Genomic DNA, 17,470 nt, shown 5'->3' on the forward strand with positions numbered 1-17,470 from the left:
CTTCTTCGTCAGAAAGCCTTGGTTCCTGTTCTGAGAACAGCATTTTCCTATTTGTTTTTCTCCAGCAGTGCAAAGTTCCTTTCCCTTTTCTGGGTTACACTGCTTCTTTATTTATTTATTTATTTTTTGGGTAAACAGATGGGAGAGTCTCACTGTGTTGCCCAGGCTGGCCTCAAATTCCTATGCTCAAGCAGTCCTACCGCCTCAGCCTGCTGAGTAGCTGAGGGACTAGGAGTGCACCACTGCACACAGCTTATTGCTCTTCTTTTGATGTTCCTACCTTACCTATTTCCTGATTTCCCTTTAAAAATAGCCTGGGCAACAGAGTGAGACCCTGTCTCAAAAAAAAAAAGTACTTCCATTTTATCTTCACTTAATGGGTGAGAAATAAAAGTTGAGATCATGGAAAATAAAAAGATTAATTTTATTATAGGAATTTTTTGAGACTTTAGTTTGGTATATATGATTATCACATCTTAATTAACTTGAATGTTTGCTTAAATATAGCAGCTGCTCAGCCAGGAACTGAGATCTTTAATCTGCCAGCAGTTACTACGTCAGGTAAGATTGAAAAGACATTATTTACCAATACAAAATTGGCACAGCAGTAGTCAGTCCAACAAATATGTACTGAGTACCAACTGTATACCAGGGGAGTGACTGCTCTAATATGGAAAAATGAATAAATAATTTACTGAAGGAAGGTTTACCCAGTAGCACAGAAAAGAACTGAGATCCAGTAAATACCTATTGAAAAGATAAATGAACAAAAAGAATGAAACTATTAAAGAACACTGTCAAAACTAGGGAACTGAGAAAATTGTTGAGTAACTTTAATAGAAGTGTGGGTGACTGATTCACTTGGGAAACAAATTTCCTTAAGGAGTTATCTGTGGATTGAGATGGTCTCTGGGCTGGGCGCGGTGGCTCACGCCTGTAATCCCAGCACTTTGGGAGGCCAAGGCGGGCGGATCACCTGAGATTGGGAATTCGAGATCAGCCTGACCAATATGGTGAAACCCCATCTCCTAAAAATACAAAAAATTAGCCCGGTGTGGTGGTGGGTGCCTGTAGTCCCAGCTACTTGGGAGACTGAGGTAGGAGAATCCCTTGAATCTGGGAGGCGGAGGTTGCAGTGAGCCAAGATCGCGCCACTGCCCTCCGGCCTGTGCGCGACTCTGTCTCCAAAAAAAAAGGTCTCTTTGTGGTGGGTCCTGGTATTGTTCTAGGTCACTTGCCAAGTGCTGTGTGTATTCAGTGGGCTCATGGGGCAATGCATGTTTGTTTCCTGATTGGCCTTTCAGAAATAAGTGGAAATGTTTTTGATTCTCCTTCAGGCTCAGTTAGCTCTAGAGGCCATTCTTTTGCTGATCCTGCCAGTAATCTTGGGCTGGAAGACATTATCAGGAAGGCTCTCATGGGAAGCTTTGATGACAAAGTTGAGGATCATGGAGTTGTCATGTCCCAGCCTATGGGAGTAGTGCCTGGTACTGCCAACACCTCAGTTGTGACCAGTGGTGAGACACGAAGAGAGGAAGGGGACCCATCACCTCATTCAGGTACAGCTTTCATTTTAGTGCTTTTCTGCTGCTTTTCCCCAAAAAAGCCAGTTTATTTCCCAAATTCTGATGCATCACTAAGACATTTCATTTATGTCTTTATGTGCTCAGAGTCACCTCTTAGGGTTTCCGTTACTTAAAAAAGGTTTTTAAAAACCTACCCAGACATTATAATATGAACAGAAATAAAATGGAAGAAAATTTTTACCCAAAGTGTCACCCTCCTGGGATGTCCGTTTTTTATTTGTTTGCACCTAGTCCTCATCTATACATACTACATTGTAATTGTAACACAAATATAATGTTTTTGAATAAAAGTGATTTAACTGTAAAAATTAGGCTCAGTAGAAAAGAAACATAAGCCAGCCGGGTGCGGTGGTTCACGCCTGTAATCCCAGCACTTTGGGGGGCGGAGGCGGGCAGATCACAAGGTCAAGAGATCGAGGCCATCCTGGCCAACATGGTGAAACCCCATCTCTACTAAAAATACAAAAATTAGCTGGGCATGATGGCGTGTGCCTGTAATCCCAGGTACTCAGGAGGCTGAGGCAGGAGAATTGCTTGAACCCGAGAGGCGGAGGTTGCTGTGAGCTGAGATCACGCCACTGCACTCCAGCCTGGAAACAGAGTGAGACTCCGTCTCAAAATACACACACACACACACTAAAATAATCGTAAGCCATAAAAAAAGAGTAGGAAAAAAGGTGTAATCATAGCACTTTGGGAGGGTAAGTTGGGTGGATCACTTGAGCTCAGGAGTTTGAGACCAGCCTGGGCAACATGATGAAAACCCCGTCTCTACAAAAATTACAAAAATTAGCTGGGTGTGGTGGCTCACGCTGTAGTCCCAGTTACTTGTGGGGGCCGAGGTGGGAAGATCACTTGAGCCCAGGAGGCAGAGGTTGCAGTGAGCTGCAATTGCACCACTGCACTCCAGCCCAGGTGACAAAGTGAGACCCTGTCTCAAAAAAGGAAAAAAAAAAAAAGAGTAGGAAAAAGGGAAGAAAAAGAAACAGTTCTTCAGATCACATCATCCGGAATGCTAATGCTTGTATCTGATAAGCATTGTTTCAGACATGTCTCTGGATAGCCAGATAAGAGTTGCTAGAATGAGATTTTATACATTCTGTTAAAAACAAGCACACAAAAAAACCATAATAATCCTAAGCTTTAATCTTACAACCTTTTTCTTAATATTTTGAGAATATCTCTTGTGCTTTTAAAAATTACCTGAAGTTCAGCAGTATTTCCGTTTTAGTTTAGATTTATTTTCCTGTTATCTTCAAGCAAAAGATCTATCTCACTATGGTTAAGAAAAAGATTAAAGAGATTAGAGGTCTTAAAAAAAAAACTATACATGTTAACTTTAAGACCTTATCAGTGTACTTCCTCCTCTGAAAAATGAGCATCATCTTCCCCTTTCTGTTCTTACCTTCCAATTTTTATTGGCTTTAAGTGTGTGTGTTTTAAGGTTATAAGACTGGTGACTTAGTCAATTAGAATTGTACTGGTTGTATAGGAATTTGGGGCAGTGTGAAATTGTTTTGCTGGGGCTGAGGAAAAAATTTGCTGATGACCTGGGCTCTGATCTCTTCTGAGCTCTTTTTGATGTTTTCTTTTAGAGCACAGTCAGAGGTGTCTCACTTCTGTGAACTTCTGCTGAGTTCATCAGCTACACAGTCTGGAAAAATCAAAAGGGCTACCAAAACTTGCTGAGCCTCTGCTCAAGTCCTGTAGTAGCATGAAGCAGCTTTGTTCTGCAGTTTTTCCTTTACATATTATTTCTTTGTGTGGTGTATTAATTCCAGTTGGGAAAGGGGGGTTGGTCATTAGTGAAGTATGATTTTTGTCACCCTGCCTTCTTTCTTTAGTAGTTTCTGTACTCTGAGGCCAGTAAAGAAGGCTTGATGTCCCAGAAATTTCAGTTCCTTAATTACCACATTTTAATGGCAGGAGGACGAACCTTGTTTTTTGTTTTGATTGTTACAAGTGAAATTCTGGCTTTCTTTTAAATGCAAGCATACCTCGTTTTATTGTGCTTTTTTTTTTTAACTGAAGGTTTGTGGCAACCCTGTGTCAAGCAAGTCTATCAGCATTATTTTTCTAATAGCATGGGCTCTCCTTTGTGTCTGTGTCATATTTTGGTAATTCTCACAATATTTCAAACTTGTTCATGATTATTATCTCTGTGACGGTGATCAGTGATCTTTGATATTACTATTGTAATTGTTTGGGGCACCATGAGGAGCGCCTGTATAAGATGGCAAACAACCCATAAAGGTGGTGTGTGTCCTGACTCCTCCACTGACTGGTTGTTCCCTGTCTCTCTCCTCCTCTGGCTTCCTTATTCCCTGACACACAACAATATTCAAATTCGGCGAATTAACCCTACAATGGCTTCTAAGTGTTCAAGTGAAAAGAAGAATCACTAATCTGTCACTTGAAATGAAAAGTTAGAAATGATTAAGCTTAGTGAGAAAGGCATGTTGAAAGCCAAGACAGGCTGAAAGCTAGACCTCATGTGCCAAACAGTTAGCCAAATTGTGAATGCAAAGGAAAAGTTTTTGAAGGAAATTGAAAGTGCTATTCCAGTGAACACACAAATGGTAATAAAGCAAAACAGTGTTTCGTGACACACAGAAGGTTTTAGTGGTCTGGATAGAAGACCAAACCAGCCACAACATTCCCTTAAGCCAAAACCTAATCCTAATCCAAGCCCTAACTCTTCAATTCTCTGAAGGCTCAGAGAGGTGAGGAAGCCACAGACGAGAAGGCTGAAGCTAGCAGAGGCCATTCAGAGGTTGAAGAAGCCGTCTCTGTAACATAAAAGTGCAGGGTGAGGGAGAAAGTGCTGATGAAGATGTTGCAGCAAGTTACTCAGAAGACCTAGCTAAGATCTTTGATAAAGGTGATTGCATTAAACAACAGATCTTCCATGTAGACAAAACAGCCTTCTACTGGAAGAGTCCAAAACTTCAAAAGACAGGCTGACTCTCTTGTTAGGGGCTAATGCAGGTGGTGACTTTTAAGTTGAAGCCAGTGCTCCTTTACCATTCTGAAAATCCTAGGGCACTTAAGAATTATGCTTGGTCTATGCTTGGTCTACTCGCCTGTGCTCTAGAAATGGAACAAAGCCTAGATGACAGCATGTGTTTACAGAATGGCTTGCTGAATATTTTAAGCCTACTGTTCAGACCTACTGCTTAGAAAAAATAATTTTCAGTACTGCTCATTAACAATCCACTTAGTCACCCAAGAGCTCTGATGGAAAGGTTCAAGGAGATGAATGTTGTTTTCATGCCTGCTAACACAACATCCATTCTGAAGCCCATGGATCAAGGAATAATTTCTACTTTCAAGTCTTATTTAAGAAATACATTTCACAAGGCAATAGCTGCCATAGTGATTCCTCTGATGGATCTGAGCAAAGTAAACTGAAAACCTTCTGAAAAGGATTCACCATTTTAGATGCTATTAACGACATTTGTAATTCATGGGAGGAGGTAAGAATATCAACATTAACAGGAGTTTGGAAAAAGATGATTCCAGCTCCCATGGATAACTTGGGAGGGGATCAAGACGTCAGTGGAGGGAGTCACTGCAGGTGTAGGAGAAATAGCAAGAGAGGCCGGGTATGATGACTCATGCCTGTAATCCCAGCACTTTGGGTGGCTGAGGCAGTAGAATCACTTGAACCCAGGAGTTTGAGACCAACCTGGGCAACATGGTGAGACCCCATCTCTACAAAAATTTTAAAAAGTAGCCGGGTGTGGTGGTGTGTACCTGTGGTCCCAGCTACTTGGGTCTGAGGTGGGAGGATTGCTTGAGCCCAAGAAGTTGAGGCTTTAGTGAGCTGGTAAGCCGTGATTGCGCCACTGCAGTGCAGCCTGGGCAGCAGAGGTGAGATCCTGCCTTAAAAAAAAAAAAAAAAAAGAACAAGAGAACTAGAACTAGTAGTGGAGCCTGAAGATGTAACTGAATTGCTGCAATCTCATGATCAAACTTGAAATGGATGAGGAGTTGCTTCTTAGGGATGAGCAAAGAAAGTGGTTTCTTGAGATTGAATCTGCCCCTGAAGATGCTGTGAACATTGTTGAAATGACAACAAAGGATTTAGAATACTACATTACATAAACCCAGTTAATAAAGAAGGGTTTGAGGGATCAACTCCAATTTTGAAAGTTCTCCTGTGGCTAAAATGCTATCATTGCATGCTACAAATAAATCTTTCATGAAAGGAAAAGAAATTGCCACAGCCATCCCAGCCTTCGGCAACCACCATGCAGATTAGTCAGCAGCCATCAACATGGAGGCAAGACCATCCACCAGCAAAATAATTGTGACTTACTGAACCCTCAGTATCTCTGAGGTATGCCTGTAGTGTTTTATTTCATTGAGTACCAGGATCTGGATTCTTCATGTTACCATTCTGCTTTTTTTTCATTTAGCAATATATAATCATTAGCATTTTGGTAATTTTTGAGAACTTAATATGTTAATACTTTAACTTGAATTCACTTTCAGGAGGAGTTTGCAAACCAAAGCTGATCAGCAAGTCAAACAGCAGGAAATCTAAGTCTCCTATACCTGGGCAAGGCTACTTAGGAACCGAACGGCCCTCTTCAGTCTCCTCTGTACATTCAGAAGGGGATTACCATAGGCAGACGCCAGGGTGGGCCTGGGAAGACAGGCCCTCTTCAACAGGTAAGGATTCTGCTTTAACTTAGAAAATGAGACAGAGCAATAATATCAATGTCTTGGTTATTAGTTCTTCAAAATTCAGCAACTCTTCTAATTTGGAAACCTATATTCCCATTTCTGTATCATTAATATGTTCCACTTTCCCGAACAGAAGTATTTTTTTGAGGGGTCTTGTTCTGTCACCCAGGCTGGAATGCAATGGCATGATCGTGGCTCACTGCAGCCTCGACCTCTGAGGCTCAGGTGATCCTCTCACCTGAGCGACCCAAGTAGCTGGGACTACAGGCGTGCACGACCATGCCTGGCTAATTTTTTTCATTTTCATTTTCATTTTTATTTTTTGTAGGGACAAGGTCTCACTACGTTGCCCAGGCTGGTCTCAAACTCCTGAACTCCTTCCTCTTGCCTTGGCCTCACAAAGTGTTAGTATTACAGGAGTCAACCAATGCACACACCCAGAATAGAAACTGAATGCACATACAACCTGAAACATTTTTAGAATGCAAAGCCTGATTACCATAAACAAAGGAAGAGCTATGAAAAAATAATCTCAACCATTCTCCTCACTTCTGTATTACACTGGTAGCGAACATTTACTATTTGCAAAGCAAATAAGGTGGTTTTAGTTCTTTTGAGAACTGTACCTGAATGTACCCATGCCACTTCTAAGAGAACTTCACCTTTCATATTGGTATTCTTAGAAAAAGTTCTTAGGGAAATACTAAGAAATCAAAATTAGAAATGAGAAGACTAGTTTAAAAAGCCATCATCTAGCTGGGCGCGGTGGCTCATGCCTGTTATCCCAGCATTTTGGGAGGCTGAGGCGGGCAGATCACTTGAGGTCAGAGGTGGGAGAATCACTTGAACCTGGGAGGCGGAAATTGCAGTGAGCTGAGATTGCGCCACTGCACTCCAGCCTGGGCAACAAAAAGAGACTCCATCTTAACAAAAACAAAAAAAGCCATCATCTGTCTGTACGTTCACTACATTTACACAAACTGATGAAAAACAATACTCCAGGATACTTACTATTTTCTATTTTGTGCCTATTTGTAAACTTAATGTATGTAATAACTATGATCACGGTAGCTTTAAAAAGCAACAGACTTTTAAAATAATAACTGGGATATTAGGAATTTTAGAGTTACAGAGAATTATAAGCCATCTTTTCCTTAGGATTAAATACAAATATGTCACTGAAAAAAATCTGAAATGTGCCCTTCCCCGTAAGATATATATAAATTGTATCAGGCTTTTGCATTACAAAACTCATGTCACATGCAAAGTGGTTGTTTTGAGTTTGAAAGCTTACATACAGCCCAGACCAGTGGTTGCTGCTTCTCAGATCTCTCTTAGGGAAGAATTAATTAGGCCATACATGAGATTTATTATTTGATGAAATGGTTATGTTTTATGTTTTTGGGTTTTCTTTTTTCTTTTTTTTTTTTTTTTTGTAGACGGAGTTTCGTTCTTGTTGCCCAGGCTGGAGTGCAATGGTGCTATCTTGGCTCACAGCAACCTCCGCCTCCTGGGTTCAAGCGATTCTCCTGCCTCAGCCTCCCGACTAGCTGGGATTACAGGCATGCGCCACCACACCCGGCTAATTTTGTAAGATGGGGTTTCTCCATGTTGGTCAGGCTGGTCTTGAACTCCCGACCTCAGGTGATCTGCCCACCTTGGCCTCCCAAAGTGCTGGGATTACAGGCGTGAGCCACTGCGCCCAGCCTGTTTTTGCGTTTTCTTAAGCTGTAGGAGGCTTTCTGGGGACAGGTAAACATCTAGAAACTGATGAAGGGTAGCAGTGTTCATTAATTACCTCATTTCTCAATCCTGTAGACTTTAAAATCTGCCCAGTGAGATTCAGCAGATGACTTGCATCCTGCTGCCCCTCAGTCTGCAGACGTTCCTGGGTACTTGTCCATTGTCGTCTGAGAACTATACTCTTGCATTTCTCTTGAAGAGTTAAGAAAGCTCTTGCTATAACCTGACTCTGTTTCAGTTAGAGCTTAATACTCAGTGGTTCAACTTGGATTCTCCATGGAAACATCTGATATAGACTTAACTAAAAATCTAGCCTGGGCTTTCTCTTCTGGGCTCAGCAGCCCTCACTCATATGCTACTCACGTTACTCTTCTTTTTTGGACCCGCACTGACTGCTATATATCATTGGCTAGGATTTAAGTGGTGAGACTTTGGCCATTCCGTGTTGTATTCATTTTGCTTTCATGGTGTCACATGACCATTTTACAATAATCCTATTCTACTCCATCCTACAAAAGTTGGATTGGATGAAATACCAGTTATGTTCATGACAATGAAAACCTAATTTTTCTTTTGTCAGGCTCAACTCAGTTTCCTTATAACCCTCTGACTATGCGGATGCTCAGCAGTACTCCACCAACACCGATTGCATGTGCTCCCTCTGCTGTGAACCAAGCAGCTCCTCACCAACAGAACAGGATCTGGGAGCGAGAGCCTGCCCCACTGCTCTCAGCACAGTACGAGACCCTGTCGGATAGTGATGACTGAACTGCACGAAGTGAGGGGAACAGGGTGCAGGAGAGGGATCTCTAGTTTTTGTGGTTTAATTTTTAGTAGCAGGTCAAAAACCTGCCCTCCTGTGACTTATTCCCTGAGACTTTTCAGGAGAGCCAGCCCACAGATGATGAAGAAATGATGGAAATTCATTTGGAGAGTCAAATGGGAAAAAAACAAACAAAAAACTGCCTTTGATACAGGCAATTCAGTGGACTATAATAATAGTGGAGGGTTGAGATGTAGAGTTTTTAAAAGGTGAACAGTTGCTGTTCTTACATCTGTAAAGAAAACCATAATGTCTTTAAATCACTCTTCTGTAAATAGATGACCTTTTTGCAGTGTATATCCCCTTGCTGTAGTATCTGGTGTACTTATGTTCAAATCAGCGCATCAACTTTGGGGGTGATTTTTAAAAATCTTTTTGTCTATCTATCTTTTTAACCCTAGCCTTCTAAACAACCTCATACAGCCCAGTTACATAATGTTGGCTGTCACGGGCATTGTACTTTTATCTGATATTGTTTCCTCTAAATTCAGCTTTCCAGTGATGTTTAAAATCTTGTGAAAATGTTTAGATTTTTAACACAGACCCTGTCATAAAATCTGTACATTAGGGTCAAAAGGTAAAAGTAACAAATTCTGCCATATTGTAAATTTCCAGTGCAGGCTTTAATTTTTTTTTTCATTAGTAGCACTGAAAAAATATTACTGCATGGGTATGTTCTAGTTCAGTTTATAAAGTTTTAAAGGCTTATTTGAGGCATACCTCACTGTTACGCACACTGGTAATTTAACCATGCCCCTAAGTATTCCTTTTCTCCTGCATTTGATGCAGCCCAACAAAGCTTTTGTTTTGAAATAAATTTGACTACCCTGTCCATAGCTACAGTAGATTATTTGTGGTTTAAGGCTCCTGGTGTCTCAGGTTCCAAAGGAAAAGCTTACATATTTTTCCCGTAGTTTGAATATATGATTGGTTGGGTTAAAAGATAATGAGCTGTGTAGTATTTAGATAAGCTTTATGCTGCATCCTGAAAAACTCATGGTGAACACAGTCCTTTTCCCCATCACTATGGACCAGCATTTACTCTCACTTTGCTCCCTTGGGACAAGAGTTAACTGTTAAATGTTTTCATTTCACAGATTCTCAAGGTGCAAATAATTTAAAAGACTGAATTCTAAACTAATTATGGTACTAGAGGGCCAGTTTTATCTTTCATTAAGAATTGCTTGCTGAATTTTAAAGTTTTTTTCATACAATTTATCATAGCATTTAAGTATCTTTCTATAACATATGGATACTAACAAACAGTTTTGGGAGAATGCCACTGGTAACTGGAAAGGGGAGAAACAGATCTCTCAGGATGATAAAAATTAGCACTTTACAGACTTTCAAGTAGACCTAAACTTTTAAACAAAAGTACTCAAGGCTTTTAAGGAAGCAGCTCTGTGATTAGCTACTGACCAAGACCCTCCTATCAGTGGTGTCTAATCCCTATGTTACAGATGAAGACACAGGTTTAGTACTTTGCCCATATAGTTAAATTAGTGACAGAGATAGGCCATAAGCCCACATTTGTCTTCAGTCAAAGCTTTCACTCCTGTCCCTGTTCCACTCCTGTATACCTGAGGTCCCCAACATAAACTTTAGATCAGGCTTAGTGGTCAGCATTCCTAGTACTTGGAAAGTTGGTATTTTTTACAACAGATATATGTAAACATATAAAAATTTCAAAATGAATGAAAAACAGTGACTAAATGTTCCACTTCACAGTTTTCTGCTGAATTTTTTTTTCCAGGTACTGGTAATATTTTAGAGTTTGTTAATAATTTATATTGCCAACCTACCATAAAAGAGATTATGATGGTATTTTTCTATGACCCTGAGGGTCTTAAGCTATTCTGAGTCAGAATACAGTTGACCCTTGAACAACACGGGTTTGAACTGTGTGGGTCCACTTATACATGGATTTTCTTCCACCTCTGCCACCCAAGATAGCAAGACCAACCCCTTCTCATCCTCAGCCTATTCAACATGAAGATGACAAGGGTGAAGACCTTCATGATGATCCACTTCCACTTAATGAATAGTAAATATATTTTCTCTTCCTTATAATCTTAACAAACATTTTCTCTTCTCTAGCTTACTTTATTGTAAGAATACAGTATATAATACATATACAAAATATGTGTCAATCGACTATGTTATCCGTAAGACTTCTGGTCAGCAGTAGGCCATGAGTAGTTAAGTTTTGGAGGAGTCAAAGTTAGATGTGGATTTTTGACTACTTAGGGGGTCTATGCCCCTAACTCCTGCATTATTTGAAGGTCAACTGTATAGTTTCTGAGAACATGTCAGATCAGAGCCTAACTTCTTACTCTTGCAGTTCTACCTGAGGACCCGAAGGTGAGGTGCTGTGAACCACTCCCTCCATCCTCATCATAATGCATGTGCGTATTACTTTATTTACCATCACCTGGAGAAGAAATCTCAGAATGAGAGTTAAAATCCAATAATAGTTCTTGGTTCAAAATAAATGAAAGGACAGAATTCTCACATGGTTTACCTATGGAGGTTCACCTTATCATGATTTAAGTGGTAAGCACAGAGCAGCACTGACAACTTACTGCGGTTCACTGCAAACCAAAACATGATATTCTTTGTAGACTTAGATTTCAGTGTTCTGACACTATATCCTTACACGTGATTTTTTTAGCACCCAGAACTAAATTAAGGTCTTCCTAATACTCTTCATTAAAGTATTCTGACAGCCAGTTTTCCAGTGCATGTTTATGACTGCAAATTTCATAATGCTTTTAATTTTGGTACACTGAGTGATTCTATTTTAAAAATATTTATGCCCAGAAAACTCCAGTGACCATTGGACAGTTAAAAAATTTTAATGACACAATTTTAACCAATTCACTTTTGAATTTAGACCAATCAGTAAAGGAGATCAGTCCTCCTTTTGCTTCAGTACCTTATTTTACAACAGTGTAAATGAACTGTAATGAAAACATCCACATGAAGAGACTGTCCTGAAAACTCCTAGTGTTTCCAACAACGAGACCATGAGCTGAGTCACTGTCGATGATTTAAAATTAATAAATAAATAAAACTTGGAATGAAAAACCTTTCAGTAACCCCTGCAGTTGTGAAAAGGTAAAAACATTCTCAATGCAAAAGGTGAGTGGTTGACATTAATTTTTTTAAGAAATCACCATACGTTAATACTGGTTTCTACTGAAACAAACAGTCTGATTTATATTGTATCTTATCTCTCTGAGCTAGACTTGGTAAACGGCATTAGCTGCATGGTAAATAATATGAGATTAGACAGAAAATAGGAAGAAATTTACATCTGCAACATACAAAACTCTAGTTTTAGTCTAATCCCTGAGGATTTGGACCTCAAGGTTTCTGGTGTTTTTATTTTCTTCAGAAAGTTTTTTTTTTTTTTTTTTTTTGAGAAATGCAAAGATTACTGGGATACATACAATATTGTTGTGTAGTCTCATTTATTATGAAAAGATTCTTCCAGTATGTACATACGAACCAAAAATACCAGTTTATCAGTCCCACTCACATCCCACCCCCACAGGCATACCAACAGGGTCAATCTTCCTTCATGGTACCTAGAAAAACTGTCTTTTTCCTTAGGTAAATGGCTAAAAATGTATTCATATGACTGCTACAGTAAGAGCATCCACCTATGTATCTTTACATACTTTGAGACAGTGTGATAAAGCTCTTTCAGCACAGCAGTCTATTCATTCAAAGTCATCTAACCAAATACCTTCCCCCACAGCTAAGAAAGAATCCCAGTGTTTCCCTAGTTTAGAGATGAAGATACTGAAATTGCAAAAGCAAAAAGGCTAGGACTAAGATCCAGGTCAGTAGTTCAGCTATACCAGCAGTACACATTAGAATTACGAAGAGTTTTAAAATATACCTGTAGGCATCTATTCTGACTCAGAACAGCCTGGGCTGTGTGTCCTTGAAGAGTACTTGAGATGACTCAGTTGTGTGACTAAGGCTGCAAAGGAAGTAGAGTGTTCAGATAACACAGACAAAAGGTTACATCATTCTTAGTTTTTAGTTTTATATAAACACCCCCATTTTTAGTTTTATATAACCAGATAAATATGGTTCACTTTTATTTAAATTCAAATGGGTGCTATACTGTCACGTGCCTAATCCCCACTTTACAACTTCATGCTGGATGCTGGTAGCAAACTAAGATATTTTTCTCTTTTATGTATTAAATTCCACTTGTGCTTCATGAAACAGACTATAAGAACAATTCACCATAATCCCCCTTTGCCATGAGGAAGGTAATTCTGGTCAGTTTGCCAGGTATTGATAAAGTAAGAGAAGACAGGGCAGCAAATCAGCAGACCAAAAACTTCTTATGGTAGAAATGCCAGGCTGAATCACCACACCCACAGCGCACAGGAACACCAGCCCATATTAATCTATGGTTCTACTTCAACCAGCAGGGACAGCACCAAGTCACGTGTTACAACTGAAAGCATCACTTGACGACATCCTGAAAGGTCATAATCAGTTGGGAATGAAAGTCATTTTTCCTTTAAAATACAAAAATGGCAATGTATACAACCCCTCCTTCACTAAGGCTAAATTGAGGAAATCTGAATATCAAAAACGACAGATTTAAGCCATTGATCTGGGTGCCACAGAGACAGGAATGATAGCTATTCTTCCGCATTACTAGACATTATTCTCCCTACACAAAAATGGATTTAGAGCTTGACAGAATTTAAGTCAAAGGTCTACTTTTCTTTGACAGCTCAGCCAACTCTTCCCTGATGTGTTGTACAGAAATTTCATCTTTTTTCAGCTTTGCTTGCTTCAGTGCTTCCTGGTAGATCTCTTTTGCTTGTGTATATCGTTCTAAAATAACCCAGAGAGAAGGGACAGTAAGAAGAAAGTGTATGTTTTCAAGGTGATTCTGAAGAGAGAGCATGAATGCAGATATAGGGCTAATTTACTGTGTGCTTATGAAGCGACAAGCTGCTGCTGCCTCATTTCATCCCCATCTGACAGGCTGGAACTCCACTGAATGCTGTGGGATTCCTAACGGCCCTTTCCAGTATATCCTGAGGACTTTGATGAGCCCAAGATTTCATGAATGGTGGTATGTGTAATACACCTGTCATCCCAGGTTTCTGAAAATGATCGGTATAGTGTGCTGACACTAAGAAATGTCTGACAAAATGATACTTCCTGTCATAAAGCTTCACCAGCACACTGTGAGAAACACACTGTAACTGAACACATTTAGAAATCTGTAAAGCACTACTGACGTAAGGTACTATCATTGCAAGGTTTTCTCCAGCTTGATGGGGTTCGACAGGCTAGTGCAGGTCTGTAGAAGTTACGTGAATTGAACACAATAGTACTTCAGCCTAATCAATACCTCCTTTTTCTGCCATTCAACCAGTCTTTTAATTTACGTGTTTCTTCGCTGGCCCTTGCCCTCCTTACATACCATTTCACAAATTTATCAATCCAGTGACATCCCTCCCTTAAAGCAAGTCAGTTAAGTTTACATTGCTACCTACCTCTGTGCATCAAAACTGCAGCTAGATTACTGAGTACCATGTGTAGCTCAGGATGATTTATCTGTCTTGCCAGATCTGATGCCCTTTGCATATAAATATAGGCCTCATCAAAGCGGCCCTGTGCATCCAGGGTAGTAGCCAGGTCACTCATCAGCACAATGGTCTGTATGTAAAAGAAAAAACAGTTTTTTCTTTAAAAACATGCCTTCACAGAACTTTAATGTGGAGTGCATCCAACTCTGAATACATAAGATTTCATCTTTCCTAGCATTCCACAAAAGATGAGGGATACCATTCTTTAACAAATTTGTGGGCATTTGTTAATCACAATCACATTGTACAGTGGACAATGTTAGTTCGACCTTTTGGGAAATAATACAAATCTGGAAATTAGGTAACAGACAGTGCTTATTAATCCAACTAATTACCCAATTAGAAGCACCAAATGAAAAACAACAGCAAGAAGCTACACATATGATCTCCTTTAAGGCTGAGCAACTTTGAGAAGCCAGCCTCCTATGGTTTGATTGCCTCTGGAGCCCCACTGTATTATGTTGTTCCTGCTGATAACCCTGAGGCTCATCAAAAACAAGAAATACACCATCTATTTTAGGAAGATGCCCAGTAGGAGTTTTTTTAATTTGGCTACTGAAATGGAATTTCAGTATGGAAGAGGTAGACTTCCATACCTACTTCCCCACTGATGCCATGCTTTAAGCCCCCTGACTCTAGTACTTGGAGATCTGAATTCTGTACTTGCTTGTTTATTATTCCTCACTCCATTAAGGGACTCTTCATAATAAGTTATAAATCCCTTTCATGGAGATAATTCATAGCTCAACCTCCCTTTTCTTCTAAAACATACTACTCACCCTACCCATGTACCCCAGCCTTGGGACACATTCAGTTAAAATTGTTATGTCTTATATTGGCGGTAGCGAGCATTCATAGACAAAGCAATGCACTCCTTACATCTAAGAACTTACTTGGATGGAGGGGAGACCCAAAGAGATGATTTCAATTCAATGTGTTTAGTGTTCTAACACAGAGCTTTACACGTTATACTTAAATTCTATAATATGCCAATGGTTTAAAAGTGTTTTTAATGTGGTCCCTTGCCCTTCCCTCACCTCCTGCCATTTTAACTGTGGGGCAAGGGAGGCAAGGATATTTGTGTATTAAACCATTCCTCATAAGCTTCTAATAGGGGTATCTACAGACCCCACTCTGAAATACTGTGCTGTGTCCATTGAAGCCTGACCAGTCCTGCTCTGTAGAAAGGTTGCTCTGTTGTGCAAACCATGGATCACGCAAAAAGTTCTGGGCAGACCTAGTAACTGATAACTAGTCTCAAATCCTTTCTGAAACAAGTAGTTGGGGTGAGGGTGCTGGTGATAAGAAAATGAGTAGACTGGGGAGCAAGGAGGATCTAGGACCATCTGCTGATCCTGTTACCAATGAGTGTGACATTTCACACCCTTCAATTTTGAAGCCTTTGTTTTATATTCCCCCTTCTGTGTTTTCCTCCCTTACCTGTGGGTGTCTTTCTCCTTGTATTTCTTCAGAAATCTGCAGAGCTTTTTCATACATCCTTTGTGCCTGTGACGGCTGCTTGGAGAACAGAAGGTAGCGGGCACAGGCGTCTAAGCACATGCCCAAGAGGAGGTGGGTATTGGCTTTCTCTTCCACTAAGGAGAAAAGAGGAATCAGCAAATCTACCCAAATGGTTGTTACCAGGACCCACAAATATGTCAGCAGAATGGGACCCACATGTCACTTAGGGAACAATGTAGGTGGATTAACATCCAGTTAAATGACCTATTCCAGACTAGCTGGAATCATGGAACTTCAGCCCACATTTTAAGTAGATTAAGAGTCCGCACATCAATTAAAATGTGGAATGTTATTTTTAGTTTGAAACAAATAATATTCAGCAGAAACAAATGAAGATAAACCCAAAGAAGAATGAGTTAACAAAAAGTCAAGGCCAATGAAAAACCTGTATGGTATAAGAAAAACAATGCAGGAAGAAGACAGAGAACACTCAGAATCCTGAAGTGCAAAGTCACAAGCTGAATTTAAAGAATTCAACGTAAAGGCTGGGCGTGGTGGCTCACACCTGTAATCACAGCACTTTGGGAGGCCGAGGCAGGTGGATCACAAGGTCAGGAGATTGAGACCATCCTGGCTAACATGGTGAAACCCCGTCTCTACTAAAAATACAAAAAAAAAAAAAAAATTAGCCAGGCGTGGTGGCGGGTGCCTGTAGTCCCAGCTACTCAGGAGGCTGAGCAGGGGAATGGCGTGAACCCAGGAGGTGGAGCTTGCAGTGAGCCGAGATCACACCACTGCACTCCAGCCTGGGTGACAGAGCGAGACTCCGTCTCAAAAAAAAAAAAAAAAAAAAAAAAAAAAAAGAATTTAAGGTAAAATGTAAACAAGCTAATCATTCAGAGAAGAAGAATAAAGCTTACAATGACATAGCACCTCTCAACACATTCAAGAATTGACTATGCGATGTCTGAAAAAGAACAAGCTTAAAATACCTAATGCCATGTAAGAAGAATTGGAGACACAGATCTAGAGAACGGTAACCTATATCAACAACCTGGGTAAGACTTCTAAAAGATGATACAAATAATGTAGAAATGGTCATAAGCAAGATTATATGGAAATTCTGCTAACAACTCAGCAGGAGGTAACTGTTCACACAATAAAAGACTAGAAAAAGAGGTTACCTTAGATAATCTTAGGTTCAGTTGGGTTTATTTACCAGCAAAGCTGTCGTTCATATCAAGCCCTTTCCCTTCTATGTCTTCAGTTTTCAGAAATCTTACAAGTGGCATAGAGTTTAAGGAAGACTATGTTACTAAAATGAGACTTTTCTTTTTTAATACCTTCCCATTTAGAAAAAAAGTGCAGCTTGCTTCTATATCGCTTACCTAATTTTACATAAATATACTCTTTGAGGCTGGAGCAAATCTGATTTTCAATGTGAAAATAAACTATTAAAAGTGTTCTTGGAGTTATTTCTAAAGAGAACACCAGAATCGTCTGTATCATCAGACTCGTCTATTTCTGAAAAA

The 17,470-nt window shown here is 39.9% G+C and overlaps 2 protein-coding genes across 21 annotated transcripts in view; one reads left to right on the forward strand and one right to left on the reverse strand.

Moving 5' to 3' along the window:
* Nucleotides 1-9,680, forward strand: part of NCOR1 (nuclear receptor corepressor 1) — a 184,114-nt gene extending 174,434 nt beyond the window's left edge. For all 18 annotated transcript variants that reach the window (XM_055386110.2, XM_055386104.2, XM_055386116.2 and 15 more), the window contains 4 exons: nucleotides 508-561; nucleotides 1,338-1,559; nucleotides 6,084-6,263; nucleotides 8,602-9,680. In XM_055386110.2, the coding sequence (XP_055242085.2) occupies nucleotides 508-561; nucleotides 1,338-1,559; nucleotides 6,084-6,263; nucleotides 8,602-8,789 (644 nt within the window). In that variant the 3' untranslated portion in view covers nucleotides 8,790-9,680. The remainder of the gene's footprint in view (nucleotides 1-507; nucleotides 562-1,337; nucleotides 1,560-6,083; nucleotides 6,264-8,601) is intronic.
* A 2,620-nt stretch (nucleotides 9,681-12,300) lies between these two features.
* TTC19 (tetratricopeptide repeat domain 19) overlaps nucleotides 12,301-17,470 on the reverse strand; it is a 29,247-nt gene continuing 24,077 nt past the window's right edge. For 2 of the 3 annotated variants that reach the window (XM_004042222.5, XM_063706643.1), the window contains exons 8-10: nucleotides 15,918-16,072; nucleotides 14,385-14,547; nucleotides 12,301-13,713 (exon numbers count right to left, since the gene is read on the reverse strand). In XM_004042222.5, coding sequence (XP_004042270.5) covers nucleotides 13,580-13,713; nucleotides 14,385-14,547; nucleotides 15,918-16,072 — 452 coding nt within the window. In that variant the 3' untranslated portion in view covers nucleotides 12,301-13,579. The remainder of the gene's footprint in view (nucleotides 13,714-14,384; nucleotides 14,548-15,917; nucleotides 16,073-17,470) is intronic. The other variant, XM_055386128.2, reaches the window with a different exon arrangement.

The sequence above is a fragment of the Gorilla gorilla genome, chromosome 4 (assembly GCF_029281585.2).
Source record: "Gorilla gorilla gorilla isolate KB3781 chromosome 4, NHGRI_mGorGor1-v2.1_pri, whole genome shotgun sequence".
Taxonomy (NCBI): Eukaryota; Metazoa; Chordata; class Mammalia; order Primates; family Hominidae; genus Gorilla; species Gorilla gorilla.